Genomic DNA, 27,316 nt, shown 5'->3' on the forward strand with positions numbered 1-27,316 from the left:
GCGAGGCGGGATAGGGAAGCGTCGGCCTGAGCTCGAGAGCGGCGAGGGCGGAACAGCGGCTGAGGGAGAACGAGGGGTGGGGGGGGCGGCTCTCCTGGCGAGGCGGCGCATGCGCGCTAGGGGCGACTTCGCTTCTGTCACCCGGTAGGGCAACGCAGGAAAACCGCTGCCGAGCAGATCGGCGCTCGGCTTCTTCGGCCTGCCACAACGGAGGCTTCTTCGGCAGTCAGGTCGGTTGGGCCGAGATTCCCCACAAATCGTCGATCGACGGGTGCTGCTGCTGCTGCTGCTGCTCTCTGCCAGAGGGGGCGCTGCGGCGCAGCTCTACTTCGAGGACGGCGCGAGTTTAGCAGGTTCTCATTCGCTTAAAGACGCGAGAAGATCCTTCCTGGATCTTCCTCGACAGGCCTGTCTAGCCTAGCGTCTTGTTTCCCGCAGCGGCCGGCAATAGCGACCTGCAATGCTGCAGCTTATTGGTCCGTCGGGAGCTCGCATTGACGTTAGGAAGCCGCGCGGGAGAGAGCGCGAGGCGACGGGGAGGTTTCCTGAGTCCGTTTCTGAGCGCCGCCGTATTCCTAGAAGCTGTGGCTGAGCAAGGGGGTCTTAATTGGGGGGGGGGGGGGGAGAGCCTTTTTTTATTACTAGGAACATCTACCACCCACAGCAAAGGGCTTGGAATTAAGAACAAGGTGCCTTTCTCTGAGCACATTCTGAGCCCAGGCACTTGTTTCCAGTGCTAGCACTTAACTTGAGGTCTTAACTGAGCTCTTGTGCTCAAAAGTCCATGCCAGGTTAGGTTTTTGTTTTAGTAAGGAAAGGAAGTTTGGTTGATGGAAGTCAGACACCCTTCCCGATCTACTGCGATCAGCCGGATCTACCTTCTGCCCCCACTACTCGAGCTCTACACAAGTGCAAGCACTGAAGGCGGGATCGGAAGGAAATACATCATGTTCCCGGGTAAAAAAAAACACAAGGCTATTTTGGCCCTAAAAAGCTCAGTCTCGAGACTAGACGTATGAACTGTTGCAGCATACAAGAAACATTAAAAAAAAAATGGCATTGTACGACAGTGAAAAAAACCAGTCCCTTACGTGAGCCTTACATTCTAAATGATTAGCGTGGAAAGTTCCCTAAATACCTCATAGGCTTGAATAAGGCTTGAAATCCTTTCCATTTGTTGTGTTCAGAGTCACAGTGAATTCGCAGTTTACTAGCCTGTCCCCTAAATAGACCATCCAAACTTACTTCCATTTGTGCAGGGAGTAACACAGTAGTTAAGAAGTGGGATACAAACAAACCTAAAAAAATTCCTTCCAGTAGCACCTTAAAGACCAGCTAAGTCAGTTCTTGGTATGAGCTTTCTTGTGCATGCACACTTCTTCAGATACACACAAACAAACCTGTTAGCATATCTGCTATGTGGTAATCACATTTTCCTTCTGCTTGGGCGAATATATTGTGTTATAGCGGGAGCAGAATTGCTTTCCTCCCACCTATCCTCCAAGAATATAACTTGGACAGGTGTGCTAGCATCACATATCCTAAAACACTTATTTAAAAATTCCTCCTCTCCACCCATCCGATTTTTACAAACTTGGAAGATTTTTTAAAAGCTTATTTGAAGACTCATCATTTCTAAGAACAGGAGTTTAGTAATTTAAATAAATGGCAAGAACCAGCAGTGATACTTTCTGTACTGCCAATACCCTATCATTTGGGGAAGAATTTTGTTTGATCCCTTAAAAAAAAAAAAAACAATAATTAGGCTGCTAAGGATTCCTTCCCTCCACCACTGTGCTGCTTTGTTTGAATACAATGTAACTGCAAAGAGGAATCTTGGCACCTCCAACCTGTCTGACCAAATTCAGTGTTACTGGCTCTGGATGGAGCTAGCATAATAGACCAGTTATGCGCATGCATAGGCGCCGACTCCATGGGGCCTGAGGGGGCCCGAGCCCCCTCAAAAATTCGTTTGGGGGGGCTCCGCCCCCCAATAATTTAAGAAAACTATTAGTTATATTATGCTTTGTAAAATCACAAAATTATGTTGGTATTTTTTATTTTCCTTGTTTGACGATAGTTACCTTTTAAAATACATTCAGTAATGAGTTAAAACAAAGCCACTCCCGATCTAGAGAGGGGGGGGGGTTGCGGGCTCTCGACCCATCAACAATCTTGCGGGGCTGGCGTCAGCCCTCAGCCCCACGAGAAGCGGGGATTCCCCCTAGCTCATTAATATTCACCGCCCACGGCGGCAGCCAATCAGCTGCCGCAAAGGGCGGGCCCTCACAGGTTCACTTAAGGTTGGGGCAGCCCAGGGCTCGCCCCTTTCGTTCCCCCAGCAGCAGCGGTTTGGAGGTCTTGGGCCCCCCCAATATTTTTTATAAGTCGGTATGGGCCCCCGCCCCCCCAATATTTTTTATAAGTCGGCGCCCCTGTGCGCATGTGTACTCAAAGGCAAATCCCAATATATCAGTGAGGCTTTTTAGCATGTGTGCATATGACTGCAGTCTTAAATAAATGGGAAGGCTTTTAAAATTTCTGGAAGGCCTCTATCCCTTTGCTTGTTGGAAGAACCATGGAAAGTAGCAGCTTCCTTTGAATTTTCAGAATGACTTTGTGTATTGAGGAGTGCAGCATTTGCTCTTGATAAGACAGCAAACTCTTTTTCATCAACAGGCATAGGTAGAAACAGTATAACAAACATTGCCCTGTCATAAATATTATTATCACTGACAGGTGTGGTTCATTCAAATACCAGAATCCAAGGACAAATCCCTGTTCAAGTTCGTTTGTTTTTAAGCTGGGAACATACTGCCCATTGAACTTCTTATTTACATAACACCTTTTTTGATCCTGCCTTCCTAATTAAATTGTCCAAGATGTCTTACATCCGTAAAACAATAACTTGTAAAACCATCCACATCAAGTAACAAACCAGCAATAAAACCAGCAGCAAACACAAACAAGGAAAGTGCAAGAATATAAAGTGAAGGTTCACGTGGTGCATGCAGGACAGCAGAGCAGGTGCACCACAATAATGTATTGATTGCAATGTTAAGAACTGGAAACCTTTGTTGAAAAAAATAAATCACAGAATCATTGTGGGTAGAAATAGCCAGCCAAAAAAGCAATATAGGAGGAAGGAAATATCACCACCTCTACTCAAATTCTGATGCTTATCTTGAGGTAAAGAAATTAGAATTAGTTGAAGAGAAAAAGGGTAATAATGGGTGGCCTCAATTATCCTCACATTAACTGGTACATTCAGGCCAACATAAACAACATTTCAAGATGTAATAAATTAGTCAAAGAGCCTACAGGAGAGGAGGTGGGTACATATTTAATACTGCGTGGTAGCCTGGATCTGATTAGCACTTTATTTGTTGCTGAATGGTATATATGGAAACCACCTTAAAGAGCTTGAAGTCACATTCATTTTAGACAAGGAAACCTGACAAAGCCTAGGGCATTATTTTAAAACCAAGTTATAGGCGGGAGTCCCTTCAGGAAATTTGGAGCATGTATGCAGGCTCATGAGAATGCCATTGTAGTTAAGGAAGAGCAGTGTTGAAGAAGCCACACAAGACAAAAAGGCTTGCATTCAAAAGTCTTGCTCCAATGAGAAAAATAAAAAGGACAAAACAAATATAAAACTATTAGGCAGGCAAATAAAGTATTCAAGGAGTAATGACTAAATACATAAAAACAGTTTCTTTAAATGCAACAAGAACAAGAAATCAGTGAGACAAATGGTGGGACCTTTACAGACCAATCTTGAATTACATGGCCAGCTGTGTTCGCAGGGCCAGGAAGAAATACACTGCCTGCATACTGATGGAACAATTACTGTATTCTAGTCACACATGCCAAGGAGGACAGGGGCAAACATACCACTCAGAAAATTCCAAAATGGCATAAAAACAGCATCCAGGGAAATGTTGTCACAGTGCTGCCAATGATGCCCACATGCTGACCACACAGGAAGGGAACCAATGAATTCATGATGGGCATGAATTCATGATACCCCCAGTACACACCCCTGGAAAAAAAATGCTAAAAATGACACCATATGAGCCCTGGTGCCATGGCCAGCAACCATCACATTAAAAACTCCAGCAATAATAACATATGGACCCTGCTGGATCAGGCCAAAGGCCTGTCTGGTGCATCATTTGGTTCTTACATTGGCCAGCCAGATGCCTCTTGGAAACCCACAAGCAGGACTTGAGCGCAACAGGAAGGGGTTCCTACTTGTGATTGCCAGCAACTGGTATTCAGATGCATGCTGTCTCCACCAGTGGACACAGAATAAAGCCATCATGGCTAGTAGCCATTGATAACTTTATTCTTCATGGATTTATTTACTCTTTTAAAGCCATCTAAGTTTTTGGTCATTACTACCTCTTGAAGGAATAAATTCCAATGTTTGCTTATGCACTATGTGAAGAAGTACTTTATTTTGCCCTGAATCTTCTAACATTCAGCTTAATTGGTTAGTCCCAAATTCTTGCATTTTTATCTAGGCATAATTTTATATGTCTTTGTCATGTCCCCTCCTGATTGCCTTCTGGTTGCCCTCCTGGTTGTCCCAAATATTGTAACCATTCTGATTTCTCCTTTCATTTCTCCTTTCTGCAATAATGCAGAACCTTACTAATGCCAATCTTCCTTATGCTCCACACAAGCACCATTTTGGAGCACAGTGTACAAGGGGCTGTGACTCACTGGGGGAAGAAAAGACTTTCCCAAGGCCACATCCATAGCAGCTGCACACACAGAATAGCAACAGCTCTCTTTTGCTTAGAGCAGTTGACAAACAGAAAGCAGAGGGAGGGTGACAGCATACTCCCACTGAACGTTTACATGCCCTGGCCCCCAAAAGGAATGTTAGGAGCAAAAGAGAGGGAGTTTCCTGGACTCACAGCAAACATGGCAGAGCAGGGGTTTTTTACTGCTTCTCCACAGTTGCACACAGGAATAAAAATATTGCAAGGCATCTGTAGCCCACCAGTCGCAAGAACCAGTGAACAATGCTAAGAAATAGGCTGGAGAAGGAGCCCTCATCTGGTTGAACATCTTATGCTTTACATAACAGGAGATTGTGCTTTAAATTCAGAGTGCAGCCCCACAGTAGGAAAAGTAGGGCAAGTGCACTCACACCTGCCTATATGAAGGGGCATATAAAATAATTTTATGCACAAATACAGTGATCACTCCGACTTTGGGTTTGAAAGCAAAGAGCTCATGCAGACAGTGTTAGACCTGGATAGAGAAGACCTGAATTCTTAAAGATGTAGGTGTGATTATGAGGAATTATTCATTCATTATTTTTTTTTGCCTCCAGCTGTAAAGAGTACAGGAGTTCTGGGTGAGTGAGAGGTGAAATGGGAACACAATCCACAGATGAAAAGCAGAGGATAGTAAATCAGCCTTCCAGCATTACAGATTTTCAGTAACTAAATCCTAGGAAAACAAAAGATACACAAGGTCTTCAAGTGACATTTTTGCATCAGACAACGTCGTTGTTGTTGCTGCTGCTGCTGTTTATGAATTTTGTTTGTCCCTCTTCATCTGAAGATCACAGGGCGGTTCACAACATATACAGACATTTTAAAATAACTCAAAATAAATGTTGTCAATAACAATCATTGAATTATGTAAAATATAGAAATCTATGTAAAATATAGTATATTTTGAAAACAAAGTAAACTGGCTTGATTCCTCTGGATCAATCATGCAACTATGTTTGTGTGTCGGGATAAAAGAGGAGCTTCAGAGTCTTTTTCCTGATGTTTTTAATACGGGGTCATTGAAAATCCAAAAATTTTATAGCGCACTATAAAACAGCTCTTTATCTTTTCTCCCAACTCATTCTGTGGTGTCACACTTAACCAAACTAGGAAACTACAGATAACAGAAGTGTTTGCAGATTAGGCAACAGCCAATAAATAAGATCAATTTCCATGCCAGCCAGAATAAAGATTCCTTATCATTGTTTAAACCTTTTGCTCTTTGTGATGCCTGTGAATATTTTAACCCAAGGAAGTTAAGAGATTGTCTTTTCTGTTCGCTCTCTTTTAAACAAAAGTAAAACACGCATCTGTATTATCTTTTTATCAGGTGTTACGGTATAAAATAACACATGGCACCTAAATTCATGCTGCGGCTCACATTTAAGCTGGTGCTGCTCGGGAAGGTGCTGTTTAGGAAAATGCAGCTGTTTTGCCTTTTACTCCTCTTGTTTTATCTTTGCAGAGCTCAAACCCCCACATGCCCGCGGAAATGCCACTGTGACTTGGCAGGGAGAGTGCAGTGCTATAGAGTTGGAGAAGTGCCTAAAGAGATTGCTAAAACTACCAGGGGAATTTACATCAGCCATGGCAAGATCAAACACCTCCAGGTAGGATGGTTTATTCATCAGCTAACCTACATTTTCAAATTAGAGTGGCAAGGTGCAAAAGAGGACAGACATATGCAATCTTTGTATAGGATGCAGAATTTGGTACTGGATGTTTTATTGGGAGGGTGGGGTTAGAATTGCCTCTACAGATATTTCCTTTCCTATATGGCTGTTAGAATATTAGGAGCCCTCTTCTCCTATGTGTCTGCTGCTGCTGCTGCTGCTGCTGCTGCTGCTGCTGCTGCTGCTAATAATAATAATAATAATAATAATAATAATAATAATAATAATAATCTTGTTCCATGTTTTAAACTGAAGCTTGTAGCCCAGGGCTATGAACTCAGATCTAAGCCTATTATTATTAATAATATTAATATTATTATTATTACCTTAGTTCTGAGTGCACAGCCTTGGGCTACAAGGTTCAGTTTAAAACATGGAACAAGAATATGCTCCCTTTTATTTTGTCTAAATAAAAACCACCACCCAGTGTTCTCTTCTGAATTTTAGAGAACACTTTCCCATGCTTGGTGTCAGGTGTGGGGAACCACTGGCCCCTCCAAATGTTGCTGAACTGTGACTCCCATCAACTCCAGCAAGGGCAAGGGATGATGGGAGTCGTAGTTCAGCAGCCTTACGAGGGCAAAAGGTTCTCCACATCTGTTCTATATTAAAACACACGGCATATTTTTATACTGTACTTCATAAAGATTCCAGTTTGACTTAACAACAGTTAAACACAACTTAATAAAATAATAATTAAAACAAGGTAAATAAAAGCACATAAATAAGCAGACTAAAAGACAAACAATAGCCAGACTATCCATCAGAGGTTGTTATCAGTAACCCACAAATGCTTGGGCAAATCAGGTGACCAAAACATAACGCATATGACTTGTAGCAGGTAAGTTCTAGCAGCGGAATAGTATTGTCATATATTAAATATCATCCATAATATTCAAATATTTATGACGTTATACAGCTGTTTTCCATTACCATTGAGAGAAATAGATTTATTTCATTTGAACATGTACAAAAAATAGCCTTTCCTCTGTACAAGTTCAATGCATGGGATTGGTAGTTCTGCAACAGTGTTGCCAAATGGCACAGCCTACTCCTGTCCCTTTAACAGTTTTAATAAGCAAATAAGCAGAAAAAGCGGCACATTCTAGGATCAAATAAGAAACCAGGACAACTTATTTAAATCAGAGACATCCCTGGAAAATAGGGATACTAGGAGGGTCTGTATACACACAGAATATTAGCCACAATTGTGGGTGATCTTGGGTTTGCCACCCAATGCGCCCTTGATTGAAAACCATAACTGACCCCGTCTGACAAATGTTGCTCTAATATGTGTGGACAGATCTGTTTATTACAGCCAAAATTTACTTTTACCTCTTGTACATTAGACAGACCAATAAATGTTCTTACACAAATAGGTTTGTTTGCTCATTAGTACAAAGTGTAATCACAATTTCATGGGCAAGAAAAATAGTATTTGCATGTCATGACCAGAAAAGAAAAATGGAAGTTCTTATCAGGGTAATGGACTATTTTGTCAGCTACTAACCAGATAGCCAGTTGTAACACAAACCTGTAGAGCACCTTTGCACAAAGGGCTGTTTTGTTCTTTCTTCTTAAAACTTCTAAAAGAAGTGCCAAAATTTATGTCATGAGATGATGCTAGCATTTTCTTGTGTGCTCTACAAAAATAGAAACCATCTCTGAACTGATGTATGAAGATATTTCAAATAAAACACACAGTCAAGCCAAACTAAGTAATTTAAAAATCCATGGTTCTACAACTCACAACACTTCAATTCTAGAATCAGAACAGTGTTGCCATATATTGGATATCATCCTTTATATTATTTAAAAAATTCTTTTCAGTTCATTAATTACTGCTGAATCATGAAAAGATATATTTCTAAATTCAACAGAAATATTGTTTTATAACTAACAAATGTTTTGTTTACTTTGAAATACTAATGTTTCTAAAGGCACATTCTAATTAAGACATGTATCCCAGAAGGAAACTCAGCAATTCTAATTTTCATAATATTCTAATCTTTACAATGCTAGCCTATGCACTGTAAATATTAGAGCTCAGTGGGGTTTACTCCCAGGTAAATCTGAATAGTATAGTGTTTGTTCCATGCCAAGCCTCTAGAGGGCTCCAACTTGCCATGAAACATGGACAAAATCTAGTTTGGCTAAAATTAAATCATGCTCACGTACAGTATAATATTGTTCTTGCATAACTCCCATTTATTTGAATGATGATTTGTGGTCATTCCATGAAACTAAATCCATCTCTGAATTAGTTTGGCCAGAAATAATTTTGTTGTGGCTTTTGTACTTTAGATCACTGACATCAGCAGCATGTCTGCCCTTGAAGAATTTGTCCTGACCTGGAGTGGGACAGAATCAGTGGAGAATAACACTTTCAAAGCTCTGGATGCATTGAGGACCTTGGAACTTCGGAAAAATAAACTAAGGCACATACCTACCTTGCTTCCAGGAAGCCTTGAAGTACTGAAGCTGGGGGACAATTTAATAAGTGTTGTACATGAATCTAATTTTGAAGGTTTACAAAAATTAAGGGTACTTGAAATACAAAGCAATGTAATTTTGGCTCTTTCTTTTAGTACTCTCTCCTCCCTCAGCAGTTTACAAAGTTTGACTTTGGATGGAAATAATATGGAATATGTGTCTGGAACCTTCTACCTACCCAACCTAAAGTATCTTAGCATGGAAAACAATAAGCTGCAATCTTTCTCAGGAGGATTTTTTATATCTCTTTGCAATTTGCTATTTCTCAACTTAAATGGCAATTTACTGACAAGCACCCCTTCAGATCTGCCTGCATCTTTATTGACATTGAAGTTAGAGAGAAACCAGCTCAAAATGCTAAAATTTGGAGATATGAGGCAAATGGCAAACTTGTCAGAGCTTTTCCTGTCTGAAAATCAGCTTTCATCACTTGAGGGTGCGGAGTTTCTTTTCAGTTTAACTAGACTGGAGCTGTCTGGGAATAAGCTCCAGATAATCCCATCCAGATTACCAGTCACGCTACAGAAATTTGATTGCAGCAATAACCTGATTGAGAGAATAAAGGCTCAAGATTTCAAGGAACTACACAGCCTAAAGCACTTGTTCCTTGACAACAATGTTGTTGCCACATTTGAAGATGGGGCACTTCAGAACTGCACGCAACTGTCTAATCTGGCACTTGAACAAAATCTACTTAGTTCTATTCCATTAAGGTATGTGACTGGATTGGGCTCCCCTTTTCACACCTGCAACAACTGTAAGAAAACTAGGTGTGCCACTGCAAAATACTTAAATAACAGGGATAAATTAAAGCCAGTGTGGCATAATGATAGAGTCAGCTGAGAACTGTGGAAACACCAGTTCAAATCCCCACTCGGCCATGAAATTCACTGGAGAACTCTAGGCAACTCACTGTTTCTCAGCTTAACCTACCTCACAGGCCTGTTGCCAGGATAAAATGGGGAGGCGTGACTGTGCATGCTGCCTTGAGCTGAATAGCGAAATGGTGGGATATCAATCTAAGAAATAATGAATAGAGATTGATATTGCTTCAGAACAGATCAGTGTGCAAACAGCATACATGCCACTTATTTCAGTGCGGTGGCCAGATTTTTGAGTCCAGAATCTGATTTCTAAACACAGGCGCCAGGACTCATGCCTCCCAGGAAACCAATTTAGTCTAAACCACTGTGTTCCAAAGATGAGTCCTTGCTCAAATTACTCCCTAGTCTGGTTTATGTGCAAGAAATTGGTTTCAAATCACTTTTCTACTATAAGGCTAACTGGGTGGCCTTCAGGCAAGGCATTATTTCTCATCCTAATGACAGGCTTCTTGCTTTAAGATACTACATAAAACAATGTTTCTTTCTTTACTTCAGACTCCCAAGTACACTAGCCAGACTGGATCTGAAAGGAAACAGCATACAAAGAATTAAGGAGCAGGAACTGCAGAATTTAAGGCACCTGCGGGTTTTAAACCTACGGAACAACAATATATCCACCATAGATCACAGTCTCTGGAAATATTTACCTCGACTCAGATACCTTTATCTGGACAGCAACCCATGGAATTGCACTTGCGAATTCCTCAAAACCAGAAGGGTGCTCACAGCCAAAGGCATAGATGTTAAAGGAGGACAATGTAAAGCACCAGCAGAAAGCCAGGGTGAAAGCTGGATGTCTTCAAGAAAGGTTCTGCATTTGTGTGCGCACAACAATCTGTATTCATTAGAAGAAGAAGAAATAGGAAAGAACACAAGCGTTGATAATCCCTCCAGTCTCAGAGTAAACATGGATGATTATTATGATTATGAAATATATTAAACAGAAGTCCCCAGTAAATTGCGAACTCGAGATTAATTCGGTCCTCCAGAGCAATCTATCCCTGACATTTTTTCATTTTGACCTACAAAATTGTATGTAGTCAGCAGCTTCTAAACCTATTGAAATCATTAGCTGTACCCAGGATTGACCTGGTAAGGCTGGGCTGTTACATTCTTCCTGTTTCCAAATGTTTGGAATGGAAATGAGACAAATCTAGTGCTGCATTAATGTTGTTTAGACAACACTTCAGTGGGGCCCTAATGATGGTATTGGGGTGGCTATACACAAACCTGGTTTCAGTACTGTTTGCACATGCAAAAAGTTTGGGGTGAACCGACCTGTTTCGTTTCTGATCAGTGCATGTACCATAGCTTCCTGCTAAAATCCTGTAACTTTTCATACAGCAAATGTCCAGGGTGTGTGTTCTGCTTTTGTTGTGTTGTAATTCAAGTGCCACTTCATAAAACACTAATGTTGGCTATCTATAGCAATTAATTGTATAAACAAGATATTTGTATTTGAGAGTGTGGGTAGGCAGGGTGGTAGTGTTTTGAAATCACAAAGTGCTTTGTTAGAATCCACTTCGTTGTGCATTAAATATGAGGTGTCATGGGAAAAACAAGAATGCGAATAAATGAAAATTAGTAGTGCACCAATAAAATCGACTAAACGTATGGTCGTTCCTCCAGTGCATCTTCGTTTGTTTGGTCACAGGAAAAGTATATATTCACGGATGATGAAACTGTTGCGTACGGTGGCCTCTTATGCAGAGTCAGTGACCGAAAATGAGCAAACTAAAGGAGTGAAAAAGGCAAAGTCAGGCAGCGCTCTCCAACCCAAGCACCGCGACTATCAGCAGCCGGCGCACACTCCCGCCGCTAGATGTCGCTGTGCATGAGGAAAACACGTGCTGAATCCGAGGGCCGCCGCCGTAGGTGGCGGAGAACTCGCCTTCCCGTTCATCTTGGAATTCAGCTCGGAGACGCCGCCCTTTCCTTTAGGGGGCCACGTCATTCGCTCCACCAACCCGGAAATGGCCCTCGGCGGCATCGCCTCGGCCAATGGGCGGCTCGTGCGTAGGCAAGAGGGGAAAGGTCAGGGCAGGTATGGAGATGGCGGCGCTAACGGAGGTTGCCGGGCAGATAAAACCGTGTCCGTGAGGGAAAGGAAGGCGAGATGGTTTGCGCCTCGCACTGCGGCTGAGCCTCCCTCGCGACAGCAGCCGCCGCCGCCGCCTCTCCTTTTCCCGCGTCCGGTTCCCTCGCGCTGTCCTCCGCCCAGACCAATGAGCGTCGCGCACGAGCTGCTGTGGCGCCTGCTGCACCTCCTCCTCCACGTCCAGCGCGCGCTCTTCGCCTGGTTCCGAGGCTGGTTCGGAGGTCGCGGCTCGTGGCTCAGCCGGTGGCGGCGGCGCGCGGCTTCGGCCGCGGCCGCCGTCGCCTCGCGGGCTCTCCTGGCCCCGGCGGCGGTGGGCACGGGGGCTTTCGCCTACCACAGGCCGGCGGCGGCAGGGCGGAAGGTGGTCGGAGGAGGCGGCGGCGGCCGGTGGCGCAAGGACGGGAAGTCTCTGCAGAAGCTGCCGGGCCACGTCGGGCTGGTGGTGGTCGAGGAGGAGCAGAGCTACGCGGACATGGCCAGCCTGGTGGTGTGGTGCATGGCGGTGGGCATCTCCTATGTCACCGTCTACGACCAAGAAGGTGAGTTGCCCTCGGAGCGCCCTTCGGCCACCCGCCTTGTCCGCTTGTCCTTTCCCTAAACCCCTTTCGATTTTCTTCTCCCATCCCATGCGGAGGACGTGACCTTGCCCTTGCTCGGTTCAGAAACGTTTGCTCTAAGTTAACAGTTTACTATAAATAAAGGCAACCCGCGCATACCGGGAGGCAACTTCCACGGAAGTCGCATGTGCCTCCTCTGAGAACACAAGTGTAGGGTGTGTTGGTGGCATCTGAAAGGGGTGACAGATGGGCAATGGGGTGGGGGTTAAGGATACAAAGACCTCTGTTGAACGGGGTTTATTGCCAGGTAACTGCACACAATTGCACCTTTGTTGCTGCAAAGGATTTGAGGAATGCCCCTTGCTTCGTCAGATGTGCCGCCATAACAGTTAAAGTGCCACAAACAAGGCAGCTCAGAGTAGACCCGCTGAAATGAATGAAGGTGAGTTTGTCTTGATAAATTTTCAGTCCAAGGATTTCAATGACTCTGTGTATTAGTCAAATGCAACGCCCTGTTTCTGGTTGCCAGGACGTTGTCTCTCCCCTTCATTGCAATCCTGTGCACATTTACTCTTGTGTTCAGTATGCTTGGGAGTAAACCTCTTATAAACACAGTGGCATGTTGTTTTGAATATACATGCATAAGCTCGGGCTGTTGATCCCTTACCTGGACTGCATCTCTGCCTGAGGTTGAACAATCCCTTGCTCCTCTACTATAGGTCCAAATTTGGAGCTGTGGAAGAGGTAGGTGATTCCCAGGAATTGTGTAAGGCATCAGAGGACCTCAGAAGCCCAGTGTAATTGCTGGAATCATACCACCACTGTTTCTAATTCTAGGTTTGGGGCTGGGAAAGGGGGAGCAAGGGCTAGGTAGCTGCATCAACACCCTTGCTACCCAAACAAGTCCCAGACTTTCTCTGTAGAGCAAAAGGCTGGGGCTTATTTTTGCAGTGGGTGGAAGTGTAGCTCAAAGTGCCACCACTTTTCAATTTTCAAGGCTGGGACTTGACTGGATGGAGGAGATACACAGAGTGCCACAGCTGTCAACCACCTGTCTCCAGCCTTTTCCAGATGCAGCTGGAGGGAAAGGCTGAGGCTCATTTTGCAGTGGTGAATAGACACTTCTTGGACCATCCACTGTGCAAACAGCCAGCTCCGAATGTGGAGCTGGAGAGGTGGGTGACAATCTTCCCCATATCCCAACACAAGAGAGGGATGTCTTTGCTCCTCTCAACTTAACCAGGAAGGAAGCAGGTGGGTTTCTGCTTCTCACTCTTGCTAGAGAGCAATGTATCTGCAAGGGGGCAGAATTGTTAAAGGATGATCAATGTACATGAAAGTTTTTTAACATTAAACAATAAAATTCAAACTAATTTATACGAAAATACAAAACACAACTGTACAGAGAAAGAATAACTAAAAGACCCTTTATCACATTTATATTGTGCATATCTTATCATTTATCCACACATAGAAAGGCAGACTCCCGCAGCGGTTCTCAACCTATGGGTCCCCAGATGTTGTTGGACTACAACTCCCATCATCCCTGAGCTCTGGCCTTGCTAGCTAGGGGTGATGGGAGTTGTAGTTCAACAACATCTGGGGACCCACAGGTTGAGAAAGTCTGCCCCAAGAGCTCACCTGGGTACATGTATCAAAGTCATTTAATTGAAAACCAGTGCTGCTTTCTTACCCCTCCCTATTTCCTGTCTAACAAAATGATAGAAGGTATTCCTCTCTATCTGAACCCCATCTCTGACCAATAAGGAACAGTACAAATCAGTTCTATTTTCTGACCAGATCCTATCATGCAAACTGTGTTTGTGATGTAGTTAGGTTGCAGGGAAATGGGAAATAGTGGTGGTAGTTTAAGGTTTCAACCAAGAGCATTAGTCTGTAGCCTCAAAAGAGAGAAATATTTGATGCTGTATTATATTTTGAACTTTAGAAGACATTTTTTCTGCCTTGAAGAATCAAGCCCGAAGCAGCAGCAAATGATGCAACTATGTGTAGGTTTAATTTAATTTCTTAATAGGTACAAGCATGTTATTTAAATTTCATATGACTACTTAGTCTCAGATTCACATGCTGATGGTTGTCATACTTTGAAGTGAATCACTTAAGCTTTTTTCCATCTTGCATACATTAAAAGCAGCAACATAAGCACAATTGATTTTATGATACTACACAGGGGCATATGTATTCAGATATTTAGCTGCATTCAAAAAGTTTTTTTAAAAAATCAAGCTTTCAACAAACTGTAGTTGAAACTGGTTTTGGAAACAGACCAATTAAGAATAAAAAGTCACAATTCAATTCCATACATCCGTATTCTGTTTATAACTAATATTTCATATGACAAACAATACTATGCAGCAGGCACGTTTTCTCTTTTTGGAATATTTGGAATAGGAATTCTATCTAGTACCCATGGGGTAGGAAATCTTTTAGAGGTCAAGTTCTGAAACTGTCAGCATTTAGGCCTCTTTTGTAAGCTTAGAAGATAGTTTTTGGCTGCTGCTGCTGCTGCTGCAATGGTGGTGATGGGTTATAATAATCTCCCCCAATCTCATACTCATCAAATGTTTGGGACCCATGGACAATGGTTAGGGACGTTGGGTGTTATAATCTAAAACATCAGGAGGGAATCCAGCTGGAGAAGGCTGGGACATAGCATTGATTCATGGATATCTGTTGCTAGAATTCTAAAGTCATCTTTAGTCATAGTACGCTTGAAAAAGCAAACAACTCTTGTGTTACATTGAACCTTTATTTTGAGAATAACTATATAAAATGTGTAATCATGTTAGCAGGCTATAGGGTAGGAGAGATTGGAACGGTTCACTTTGTCAGCTGACATTGCCTCCAACGGCATTGGAGAGGCCTTGTTTCATTCTTGTGAAAGCTAAAAGCAGACTGCTTGGTGCAAGGGAACCAAAAGATCCTCTTTTACATAAATGGTGCTTCCACTGAGGCTGTGCTTCTGCCACTGCATCCAGATGCATTTGTCAAGTGCTTACTTCAATAATGTTCTTTTTTTACAAAGCACTGGGGAGAGGTGTTTTGATTTTTCTAATAAATCAGAAGTGAACTCTGTGTTTAAGATCTAAACTACAGAAAACTAAATAAATAGATTGAACAAATGTGGTATGAGCCAATCCCTCATTAGCTCCTACATTTCCAAGGAGTCATCTTACAGGTTAGCTAGTTATCCCAAGTAGTTGTTTCTAGGTCCTTTCTTCTTCAGTGCCTTAGATACACGAGCATGGAGTGTTCGATACAACTACTAAAAGTATGTGAAGAGGCAAGATACAGCAACTATTAAAAAACAATTTAAAATGAGCACAGTTTTTTGGACATGATGTAGCTGTTCCACTTCACAGGATCTCTTTCCCAGCTCCCCAGGCTGAAACAGCTACCATATCTCAAACGGAAGGAGGAATGGAGCATTATTGAGAAGAAATATGTATCAATGTATTTTCTAAATTATTTATGTCATTTGAAACTATACTTCTAATATTATTTTCACTCAATTTGACAATATCTGTGTGAATGAAGTACATAAACTTTTTGTTTTTTGAGAATGTTTTAATAGGAACAGCCTACAGAGTGAAGGTGATGGCAAATAGCAACTCGATACATACTTGCATTCTAACAATTTGTTGTTGTTGTTGTTACTAATTACCTTTTCTGCAACCTGAGGTCCGAGGAGAGTTACAATATTAAAACACAATATTTAAAACAAAACAAAACAAAACACAATACTGTATTAAAACATTTCAAAACAGCCTACAGTCACAGAAACAAGGTGGATCCTAAAAATGTATATGTCAAGTGTCAAAAGCCAGAATTAAGAAAGCTGCATCTTCAGAATTTGTTGGAAGTTGTATAGTAAAGGTGCCAGATGCAACCTGGGGACTGTCACAAAGAATGCTGTCTCCCAGTCCACCACCCCTCAAGCTTCTAAGGGTGGAGGAACTACTAAAAGTGCCCCCTCTGCTGATCTTAGCAGTCAAGAGGACCTGTAGGAAATGAGACAGTTTTCAGATATCTAGGCCCTGCATGTTTAGAACTTTAAACACTAATGTAAGTACCTTGGTTGGGCTAGAAAGGAACTGTTAACCAGTGCAGCTGTTTCAGAACTGGGGCTATAGGAGATCTAAATGAAACCCCAGCCAGTAATGTGGATGCTGCATTTTGGATCAACTGAAGTTTCCAAGTAATCTTTTAAGGGCAGCTGCATGTAGAGCACATTGCAGTAATCTATTCTGGAAGTTACCAGGACATAGAGTGCAGTGGCTGAGTCATCTCTGCCCAAAAGGGGATGTAGCTAGTGAACTAGCCATAGCTGAAAAAAGGCATTCCTAGCCACCGAGGCCATCTGAGCCTCTGGGGCAGTGCTGAATCAAGGAACACCCTTAGGCTGCAGATATGCTACATCCCAGGGGGTGCAACCTTATCCAGGGCAGGCTGCCTTCTTATCTTCTGGATATGGGAACTTGGAACACATAACACCCTCAGTTTTCAGGATTCAGCTTCAGTTATGCATGCTGGTTAGGAAAATCCAGATCTGTGGATAGGTGCTCTAGATATGTCCAGTTTTAAATTTTTGTATGTCTCTAAACACATGTCTTCTTAGGTGGAATTAAATTCCATAAAGAGAGACTGACTAGTACACATAGGGATTCCTCAATTTCAAATGTCTTTTATGTATAAATTAGAAGCTTGAGTATCAAGAGCAAGGTGGAAACAGAACTTCAGACAGATCCAGAAGCTATACAGTGGTACCTCTGGTTAAGAACTTAATTCGTTCTGGAGGTCCATTTTTAACCTGAAACTGTTCTTAACCTGAGGTACCACTTTAGCTAATGGGGCCTCCCGCGCCGCCGCTGTGCGATTTCTGTTGTCATCCTGAAGCAAAGTTCTTAACCCAAGGGACAATTTCTGGGTTAGTGGAGTCTGTAACCTGAAGCATCTGTAACCCAAGGTACCACTGTACTAGCAGAAATGAGAAGCCTTATAAAATAGCTTATGTGTTGAAAAAAATAATGTTCCTATTTAATTATAGGATGGTAAATGCATAATAATACTATTGTGATTTTTTCTTCAATATTCATGAACCAGTCAACTTTTAACACTGAATATTAAAAAGACTGCTTACTTTTTAAAAAGATGCAATTAACTTTTGTAAGAAATACACATTAAAATGAAACATAATTGTATGTAACAGAACTACAATTGTATTAAATACATTAATCTAAGCCTCAACATGTCACAATTCTAAATTTTTTATACAACTCAGATTTTAAAGACGCCAATACTGAGATAGGCTTTAATGGATGACAAATAACAATTTAGGGAATGTTATCTTCTGTGAAAGTAACTTTGACCTATTTGTATGGGCTGAACAAAAGTTCTGTAGGCTTTAATGGATAGCACTCCCACACAGCAAGGCTTCTACAAGATGATTTATAATTGAAAACCTGTTGGACACTTCTCTGCCTAATGCAGAAAAGGCAATTAGTTTATTCTGCTGAAAGCATAACAACTCTTTATTTCCAGGCAAATACCTGGTACAAAAATATATAAACCATTTTCATATTAACTTTATATCTTAGGCCCCTAGGGATCAAAGGAACATTTCTGTAATGCTAGCCCTAAGAAGGGATAGGAATTGTTTCAAGAAAATAATCTGAGTACTAAAAGTTTTAAAGAAACTTAAAACTAAAAAAATTGCTGGAACCAATATAAAGGAAGAAACATAAATTATATGCTTGCTAAACTTTTTTTTTTTTTTGAGAGAGAGAGAGGGGGGGGCTAATAAAGTTGACAAACAACTGCACATAAAGAAAATTTGGTGCCTCCAGTTTTCAGAAAGCTAAGAAATATTAACTCTAATAGTAATAAATAGTCCTGTATCATGAAGTTTTTAATATCTGATGTTTCATTGTGCTTTTTATATTCTGTTGGAAACTGCCCAGAGTGGCTGTGGCAACCCAGTTACGTAGATGGGTAGGGTACAAGTAAATAACAATAACAATAACAATAATAACAGCAGCTCGTGAGGCACTCAAACCAGAAAAGCTGCACCTGGCCTTGTCTTTAGCCTATTTTTATAGCACAGTAGCAGTTGATTGGTGTGTCATACCTATATAGTCACATATGTACAGTTGGGAACTGTGCATAGTTTATTTGTAGGATGTAGTGTTGGCCACCAACTTGCATTAAAAGAAGATTAAATATATTCATGGAGGATAAGGCTATCAACAGCTACTAGCCATGGTGGCTGGGCAGTACCTTCCATGTTGAAGGCAGCATGCCTCCAAATACCAGTTGCGAAGAAAGGCAAGTGGTGTGAATGTGATCAGAATGCTGTTACACTCAGGTTCTGCTTTCAGGTGTCCACTGTGAGGACAGGATGCTGCACTAGATGGACCTTTGGTCTGATCCAGCAGGACTGTTCTTACAGAAAGTACTCTAAAGTTTATTTGCCAGGTTCAACTGCAAGGTCTGTGGGAGTCATAACATCTTATTGTGCAAAGTCACCTCTACAGCTGCTGCTACTTGTTCAGACAAGTACAGCTTGGTTAACAGTAGTTCTGGTCTGTGCCCAGCAGCATGTGTTTGTTTTTTCTTTGTTTTTATTTAAAACAAAGGCTGAGACTTAGCTAGATTTAGCACCCATTGGCCTCATTTACATGACAATTCAGTCCTGGTTTTAAGGTAGACTACATAACCTGTAGTTCATTATGCTGCCAAGTTAAACTCTAATAAATAAATCATTTTGGGTAAAAGTGTTGAAAGAATTGGCTGGGTTCCAAGAGCCATGCAACTCACTCTGTGCACCGCAAAGTACTTTGGGGTTGGATGTCTCAAACAGCACTTTGGTCATGTGACAGTAGTTGTTAGTAGTTAATGCAGCTCCAGTGTCTGTCTTTTGGGGTGGGGCAAGGCGTCAAAAACTGTTAGATACGCCCAAAGCCTTAGGTGTACCTTCAGTAGAGTTTTTGTATCCTGGACATTACTTGCACTTGTGGATTCTGGTAGTAACAAATGGTTGGATATAAAGTTGTAGAAACAGAAGACTGTTCATGCAACATACCGTATTTTTCGCTCTATTGGACGCAGTTTTTCCCCTCCAAAAATTGAGGGGAAATGTGTGTGCGTCCTATGGAGCGAATGCAGGCTTCTGCCATAGCCACGGGCAACCCCTCCGGCAGGGAGAAGCTGCACAGAGCTATGGATTCTTTAGCCCCACACAGCCTCTCCCTGGAGGGAGAGGCTGCATGGGGCTAAAGGGGAAGGCAAAGCAGCGAGCGGGATCCATCCCGCTCGCTGCCTTGCCTTCTTCCATAGCTGCGCGCAACCCCTCCGCAAGGAGAGGCTGCACGGGGCTATGGATTCTTTAGCCCTGCGCAGTGTCTCCCGGCAAGGAGAGGCTGCACGGGGCTAAAGGGGAAGCCAAAACAGCGAGCAGGATCCATCCCGCTCGCTGCCTTGCCTTCTTCCATAGCTGCGCGCAACCTCTCCGGCAGGGAGAGGTTGTGTGCAGCCTGTACACTGCTCTTTGGGGCTGGGGGGTGAAAAATTATTTTCCTTGATTTCCCCCCCTAAAATCTGGGTGCGCCCTATGGTCCGGTGCGCCCTATGGTGCGAAAAATACGGTATATTCCCTTTCTTCCCATACCCCCCGAGAAACCTTTTTGGAGTGCCATACCCAACTTAGCAATACATGAAACTCTACCCGTAGGATCCCACATGGAAATTCATGCCTTAAGATTGGCTGTTTGGGAAAGCTCAAAAAATGTCACCCACCTGACACTTTCAAATTGGGCAAAAATAAACTTGAACATGCGTTAATGATGTCTTCAAGTTCTTCAGTTCACCTTTAAAATCAAGACTACTGACAATCAAGCAGCTAAACAAAATAAATGCAGTATAAAATTGCAAGAATAACGTTTATATTAAAAAATTGCAAATAGAAATCCATACTTTCACTTTGGAACTTTAATCTTATTGTTTTTTCTTCTGTTAATTACATTTTTATTCTGCCCTTCCTTCAAAGAGCTTAGGGTAGCATACATGATGCTCTTCTATTTATATTAAATTAGGCTGGGCCATCTGATTACTGTTTAAAAGATGATCTGTTTTAAATTTTTTAATCCTTGAAGGTGGAATAATTGGAACATAATTAATTCTGTTTATATTAGCTGGATATAGTAGTTGATTTCAGCAGGATTACTAATCTCCAGTCGGTATTCTGATTTGTGCAACAGACTAATCAAGTCTGGCTGAAAAAGATTTGTGGTATCTGTTGCCAAACTGTAGTTCGCTTTTCTCAAATTCAGATGGCTGAAAGCTGTGCTTAAGGAAGCTTAGCTACTATTTGGCATGATACATGAATTAATGTTCCGTAATTCTAGGAACTACTGCATCAGCTGAAAACAAAACAAAAGCAGACAAACCATTGTTTCCTCTGTGTGTGTGTGTGTGTGTGTGTGTGTGAGAGAGAGAGAGAGAGAGAGAGAGAGAGAGAGAGAGAGAGAGAGAGAGAGAGAGGGGAGTAGCAAAAACCATGGTTTGGTACGAGAACTTCAACTATTTGATGTCAAATTGAAAATTCATACAAGTTTCTGTAAGATGGCTAGCCTCTACATGTTTTTCTTCAGGGGGTAAATGAGGCCCAGATCTCCTTGGATTTTTTTTTAAAAGAAAAATAATTAAACTATTTATATGATTCTAGAGATCTATAAAAATACTGACATAGATTACCTGGAAAATGATGATAAATTAGCCAGTACTTCTTTCTCTTCTCTTTGCAAGGTTTTTTCAAGAGAAATAATTCAAGGCTAATGGATGAAATCCTAAAGCAGCAGCAGGAATTGTTAAATCTTGACTGTTCCAAATATACAGTGAAGTTTGCAAATCAAGATAAAACAGATCAAGGTAAGATTTCTTATTTTGAAAATCCTGTACTGTTATTGAGAACTAGAAAGTTCCTGGACACCCAAATCTGATCCACAAACATGGATTAACTCCCTGCATGGGAATTAATGGGTATCTCCATGAGTACAATAAATCCCATGAACATCTCAGCATATGCTGATAGCTGGAATTGAGTGTGAATGCCTTATTTTACAGAAATGACTGGCAGTTTTAGTTAAATGTTTTAAGTTTTGATATTAAACTTTTACTGAACTATTAATATTTTAGCAAGCGTTTCTTGTGATTCTTTACAGAAGGTTCATTTTGTAAATTAAATTTAAAATAACCTTGCTGCTGGGAGCCTTCACTGGCTTTGGGAGTGGAGAATGGTGTTTATCCTGTTTGCAAGTGAGAGGTGAACTTCAAGTAAAGCTGACTTCTTCCATTTCCATTTAGTTGCTTTAAGTTCTTTCTTTTTTGTTGCAGTTTTAAATTGCCAATCTACACTGAATGTGCTGTCTTCAGAGGATGGGAAGACAGATATAGTAAAAGCAGCTCAGAAATTTTGCCACTTAGTAGCACAAAAACAAAAAAAATGCACAGATCTGGATATGGACGTCTTGGAAAACTTATTAACTAGTAAGTATGATGGCTGAAGTTGTTTACCCCTCATGAAAAGTGGTGTGGGGGGGTGTGACTAATCAGGTGACAGTAATTTTCCCAGACCCAAACACATTTGTATCTAGAGCTCATACCCATTGTGCACAGTCTTCAAACTGGCAGATTCTGAGGGCTGCTTCACAGAATACCTATTTCCCACAAGTGTTTTGGTGTATGCTATGTAGTGTTGTCCATTTCAAAGAAATTTAATTGCTTGTGGGACGTGAGTGACTCATTATTTGTTATAGCACATAAAGTAATTTGGAGAGAATTGCTTCAGCCAAGCCATCTGAGGTAAATTTTATTCAATTGCCAATTGAAATTTGGCTACAAAGGAATTTCAGGGGAAACTTATTTTGACAGCTGTAGTGCAACTGCTTTTTTTATTAAGTAGTGCCAGGAGATTGTTACATTAAGTGCTGTTAAAAACAAACTGTAATGCCTCACTAAATTTACCATTTGGCAGTGTTTCATTTTAGCGAGCAGAATTGTTTTATCTGCTTTTGTTTAGCTATATGTTACAGCTTGATGAGGAAATGTTCAAGTTCACTGTGGATATATACACTGATGTCACAAATGTATGTTCCTGGCTGCCATTAATAACTGTGTCAGGTTAAAAGATAAGTGTCTGCCATAGCACAAAGTGGAACACAGGTGTGGGCCAATACAGGCCTGTATAGGGCTTTGGAGGCATTTGAAAGCAGATTTCATACTGCTCGGAAGGGCTTCTGAAGTTCAACATAACGTCAGATAAAAGATCCATACTTACTTAATCGGGAAACGGGAGCAAACTGCATGGCAGTAGCAAATTCTGGCTGCTTTGGACACCTCCACCTTCAAGTTAGCCTGAAGAAGGAATATGTCATGCAGTAACAGCAATTACTGCTGATAGTACAATCACCTTTTTTGAAATCAAGACAAGGGTTGTGATTCAAAGAAGGCATGTGTGCAATGTGAAAAAGAATTGAGTGAACAGCTAAATAATTTTTTGACTTTCTTGAAACACTTACTGGAGATGTGACATGTCTTCTTTAAAATGAAACTGTACCTTGCTTTCTTTAGCCATGGGCACTATTACCACAACAAAAAATAATGACACGTCCTTTTATGCGTTTGGCTCTCAAAGCAGCTTAGAAGGTTGCACTTTGAACTACAGCCACTGCATGGTGGTTCTGAAAACACTGGAAGCTTAAAACACTGATTGAACAGTTGAATTTGCAGTCTTTTACTGTAAACTATATGCTAGAAATAGCAAGAAAATTAAGCTAACAGAGATTCAGATTTCCTTTGCTCTAAATGAGCAAAGTAGTAATAAGCATACTTGCTTTCAGTAAATTCCAAAGTCAGTGGACACGGCAGTGTTTCAGTTAAACTATCATAAAGACCAAAGAATGATAATTTTTTAAAGCACTGTTTAAACTGGATAATCAAAATTGTAATTGTAATATTTATCTTTATATACCAACTAAATTTGCACACAGTAGTTAACTGTCAAATTGTTTGAGGTCATTTTATGGGGCCTAAGTGATGTTCTCTCTAAAATATTTGGTACTGTTCTATGGAAAATAATTTGTAAGAAATGCACATTGTATGTGAAGATGTGTTAAAGCTCTAATGTAACATGATGGTCTTAATTCTACAACCCCAAACTATTACTCTCTTTAGGTACTAATGGCTTTCCTGACCCAGAATTAATATTAAAGTTTGGTCCTGTGGACAGTGTATTAGGATTTCTTCCATGGCAGATCCGATTGACAGAGATTGTGTAAGTTGACTATACATAGTTGTGTGTAACTTGGAACATTTACTTTGTATTGCAAGTGGCTTTGACCCTTTGTGTTCAAACTTTCATGTGTGATTTTCAGTAGTTACATTTATCAGTGAATATGCTCTTCTTGTCATCATGCCCCAAATAATAATAGTTCTCAAAAGCCCCTATTAAAAGCATTCTGACAGTTTCTTTTCCTTTAGTTGATATATAGTTTCCCACTTTTTATAAAGGTGCAAAATGTGTGGTCAACTTGTGAAAGGAAAAATAATTATTATTTTGTTAGGAGTATAATAAATTTGTAATAAGAGAAGGAAAGCCATTTATTTTGTTACTCTGAGTACCAAAAGACTGTTGAAAGATGTTGCAGGACATTCTGATCCCAAATAACCTTCATGTTGCCCATTGAGATCACATCCTAGTTTTCCATGTTAATAGATGTAGAATATCTACCCTCACATAGATCTGAACTTGAAATTGGTTACAGAGATTACTATTCCTAACTTCACCCTTTAGCATGAATTAAAATAGTTTGAAACATCTAGATTTTTTAAATCGTAGGTTAGAGAATTGAAGCCTGCTACCACTACAAAGCAGATCAGCAGCAGGCTTAATTCTACCAAGTGTATACCAAGAATATGTTCTCTATACCATTCCAGTGGGGGAAGAAAATAAATATTGCACTTCAAGCCTGGTTTCATGAGTGTATGTGTGAAGTAGAAGTAGTGTGTCTCCTACCCCAGGGGTTACTTGGCTATAGGAACCCAATCATAATGAGAGGTACTTTGCTGCTAGATACTGATTTAACAGAGCTTCACTGTACCCATAAGACAGATCCCCATTCAGCATAGTAATATTCTTCAGCAGAGCAAAAAAAAAGCCGGCATCAGAAGCAAAAGCCTGTCTAATATTATGTGACCCACTGTGTTAAAAGCTATAGAAAGGTCAAGGGGAGCGGAGGGGTAGTGTTTTCTTTTTCTGCCCAAGTGCTGTATTTCCTCCTGGGCAACCTTCCAGAAGCCACATTCCAGCAGCAGACATGGCTAGGACAAAAGTGGGCATAGCTACAGTTGAGGAGACCAATTTCTCCTAAAATATTTTAGCTTGTTTTCCAAGACTAATTACCAGAGGGAGTGATTTTCCCACCCTAGATTTGATCTGTCCAAAAAACGTGTGCTCCTTGTGCAACAGTTAGGCTTGAAAGAAAGCCTTTCTTCCTGACCTAATTGCTGGAGAGTGGCAAGGAGCAGGTGCTGTGGGCTGGTTTGCAAGCTGCTGATTCTCCACTGGTCTAGGATGACATCATCTGTGGCAATCACCAGGTGTAAGTTGCCTTCCAGAGCAACTGAACCCATTCAATTAATGGTTCCTGCATAAGCATGGCTTAACCCAAAGAATTAAGATTTAGACCTGGGAATAAAAAGTGCTAAGTATCTCTGGAAGTTACAGATGGTCTTCCCATAAACATTAGCTACACAGCAAATCTCCCCCTTCACTCCAGTCATGCTTGTGCATTATTCATCAGTACTTAGGTTGTAGGGCTTTCTGGCAGGCTTCCACACTGTAATCTTGATTCTGTAATCTTAACGTGCATCAGTCATGCTTTGTAAATTTTCTTGGAATCTGCCCTGTTGTGTGTTTCTTAAAGGGCCAGGTCGATCAGGCACAACACTCTAAAGTACTGTTTCATGTAAAAGGCACACTAAATTCAGTATCTTCCATACAAGTGTTCCTGTGTGAATAGTTCTGTGGTATCAGAAAATTACTTAATGTAACCAGCTCAGTACAGTCAAATGATGACTGGGTTCATACAATCCATGATTAACTCTCATCTGTCACTATGCAAATCTTTAGAATTAAAGGAAATGGTTGAAACTAAATTCTGGCTGAGGAATGAAGATTGGATTTCTGAAGTTCTCTAGAATGGGGTTTGGATTTCTGAATCATTCCACATATGGAATTACAACTATCCTTGAAAAGAGAAGTTAGTTGAAGAGCTGTTAATGTAGTAAGACAGTGCCAAAACTGATACAAGAAAGCATGTGTTTGGCTTGACTTCCCTTCAGTAGAAGGTTAACAAAAGCATTACCTGGAAAGGTGTGTCAATATTTGAGGACTATCATACTTGACTGTCATGTCAACGGAAAAGCTATGTGAAAGTGAACCTGTGAAGTAGTATTGAATAGTATTGCTCCTGTAGCTGGAGCAATAATGTCTCCTATCATTTTTCTACTTTTCTCCCTTCTGTTTAGTAGTCCCAATACTGTGCAGAGCCGGTCGGTTCTAAGTAGTCATCTATTCTAATGTTAAGTCATTTAAGTTTGCAGATCCACTTGATCAATAAAATTTTAATTGATTTCAGTTAGATTGCTCTGACTTCATGGTTTGTCCAGAGTTATGTCTGCGATATGCTGTGTATCAGCTTGAGAATAAACCAGTGAAATTGTTCAAAGGCAAGGATTAGTATAATGCTACTTGGATTAGGATAATGCTACTTGGATATTAACTGCCTCTTTCCAATTGTGTTTTCCCAGTTCTTTGCCTTCACATGTGAACATCAGTTATGAAGAATTCTTCTCTGCCCTCCGTCACTATTCAAACTGTGAACAGCGCGTGGGAAAATAACTTCTTGCTGAACATTATCAGGATTTACATGGAAAGGACCCAGTGTCTCTGTTTACAAGTACCTGTGATACATAAAAGTCCAGTACATAGTCTCTTAATTTATCAAATTCAATAAAGTGTCTTACCTTTTTAGAATTTGTATGCGTGTGTACTCATAGTCTTTGGAGTTGTGGGGAAAGCAGTGGTCTACTGCTGTGGCATATGGCATACCATAAATATTGTAAAACAGCTGTTTAGAAGCTTTGGGCCTCTCTTTCCAGTGACCAAATCCTTAATAAAAGGAATACTTCTGATTTTGAGGGAACCAATCTAAGTAGCACTACAATCAATGGGAAGAAACACTGGACCATATAAAAACCCTTCCTAGAATTTTCTGCTGTCACACCTTTGTCGTCTCATTCTCATTGGACTTGAATAACTGAAAGTCTAGGAAGCTGTCTGCATAGTTGTCCTCAAAAGCTTCTAGAAATTCACCTCAGGGGTTTGGGGGGGGGTGTGTGTGTGCTTAAAATGGAATTAAAAGTATAGCTGAAAAAGATAAGCATAGAAAGGCCAAGGGGTTTCCCAAACATGCTTTTTAATCACACATGTTAAGTACATTATGAAATAACCATTAGAACAACTGGCAGCTGCAAAAACTATAGCCACAGTCTTCCCTTTCTCTCTTAGGAAGGTGCGTATCTCCACAACTTGTTAATTGACAATTAAACACTTTATTAGAAGTCAATAAATGTTGGGTTGGATCATCACCATATAACGGAATCACATAAACTGATTTTTTCCCCAAACAATATAAACTATAAGATATACATTACAGTGTGTGTTTTAAAATGGTATACT

At 41.1% G+C, this 27,316-nt stretch overlaps 2 protein-coding genes and 1 long non-coding RNA gene across 6 annotated transcripts; 2 read left to right on the top strand and 1 right to left on the bottom strand.

Moving 5' to 3' along the window:
- The first annotated feature begins 95 nt into the window (after positions 1 to 95).
- LOC309338773 (nephrocan-like) lies at positions 96 to 11,457 on the top strand. Of its 4 annotated transcripts, none has more exons than XM_081856198.1 (4): positions 96 to 230; positions 6,259 to 6,403; positions 8,771 to 9,672; positions 10,339 to 11,457. In XM_081856198.1, the coding sequence occupies exons 3-4, from the start codon at positions 8,789 to 8,791 to the stop codon at positions 10,781 to 10,783; spliced, it is 1,329 nt and encodes a 442-aa protein (XP_081712324.1). In that variant the 5' UTR covers positions 96 to 230; positions 6,259 to 6,403; positions 8,771 to 8,788; the 3' UTR covers positions 10,784 to 11,457. The 4 variants fall into 4 exon arrangements, with proteins under 4 accessions (XP_081712324.1, XP_081712325.1, XP_081712323.1 ...); XM_081856199.1 differs by lacking the exon at positions 96 to 230 and adding an exon at positions 250 to 373; XM_081856197.1 differs by lacking the exon at positions 96 to 230 and adding an exon at positions 382 to 957.
- On the bottom strand, positions 1,049 to 1,911 carry LOC309338819. The gene is made up of 2 exons (XR_014155063.1): positions 1,401 to 1,911; positions 1,049 to 1,298 (listed from the first exon to the last, which is right to left on the bottom strand). It is a non-coding gene; the product is annotated as an uncharacterized lncRNA (long non-coding RNA).
- Positions 11,458 to 11,577: 120 nt separating the features above from the next.
- On the top strand, positions 11,578 to 26,611 carry NUS1 (NUS1 dehydrodolichyl diphosphate synthase subunit). The gene is made up of 5 exons (XM_081856224.1): positions 11,578 to 12,480; positions 21,322 to 21,444; positions 21,910 to 22,062; positions 23,749 to 23,848; positions 26,386 to 26,611. Exons 1-5 carry the CDS (start codon positions 11,817 to 11,819, stop codon positions 26,474 to 26,476), a joined length of 1,131 nt encoding a protein of 376 aa, XP_081712350.1. The 5' UTR covers positions 11,578 to 11,816; the 3' UTR covers positions 26,477 to 26,611.
- Positions 26,612 to 27,316: the final 705 nt, after the last annotated feature.

The sequence above is a fragment of the Podarcis erhardii genome (assembly GCF_964252035.2).
Source record: "Podarcis erhardii genome assembly, chromosome: 3".
NCBI lineage: Eukaryota > Metazoa > Chordata > Lepidosauria > Squamata > Lacertidae > Podarcis > Podarcis erhardii.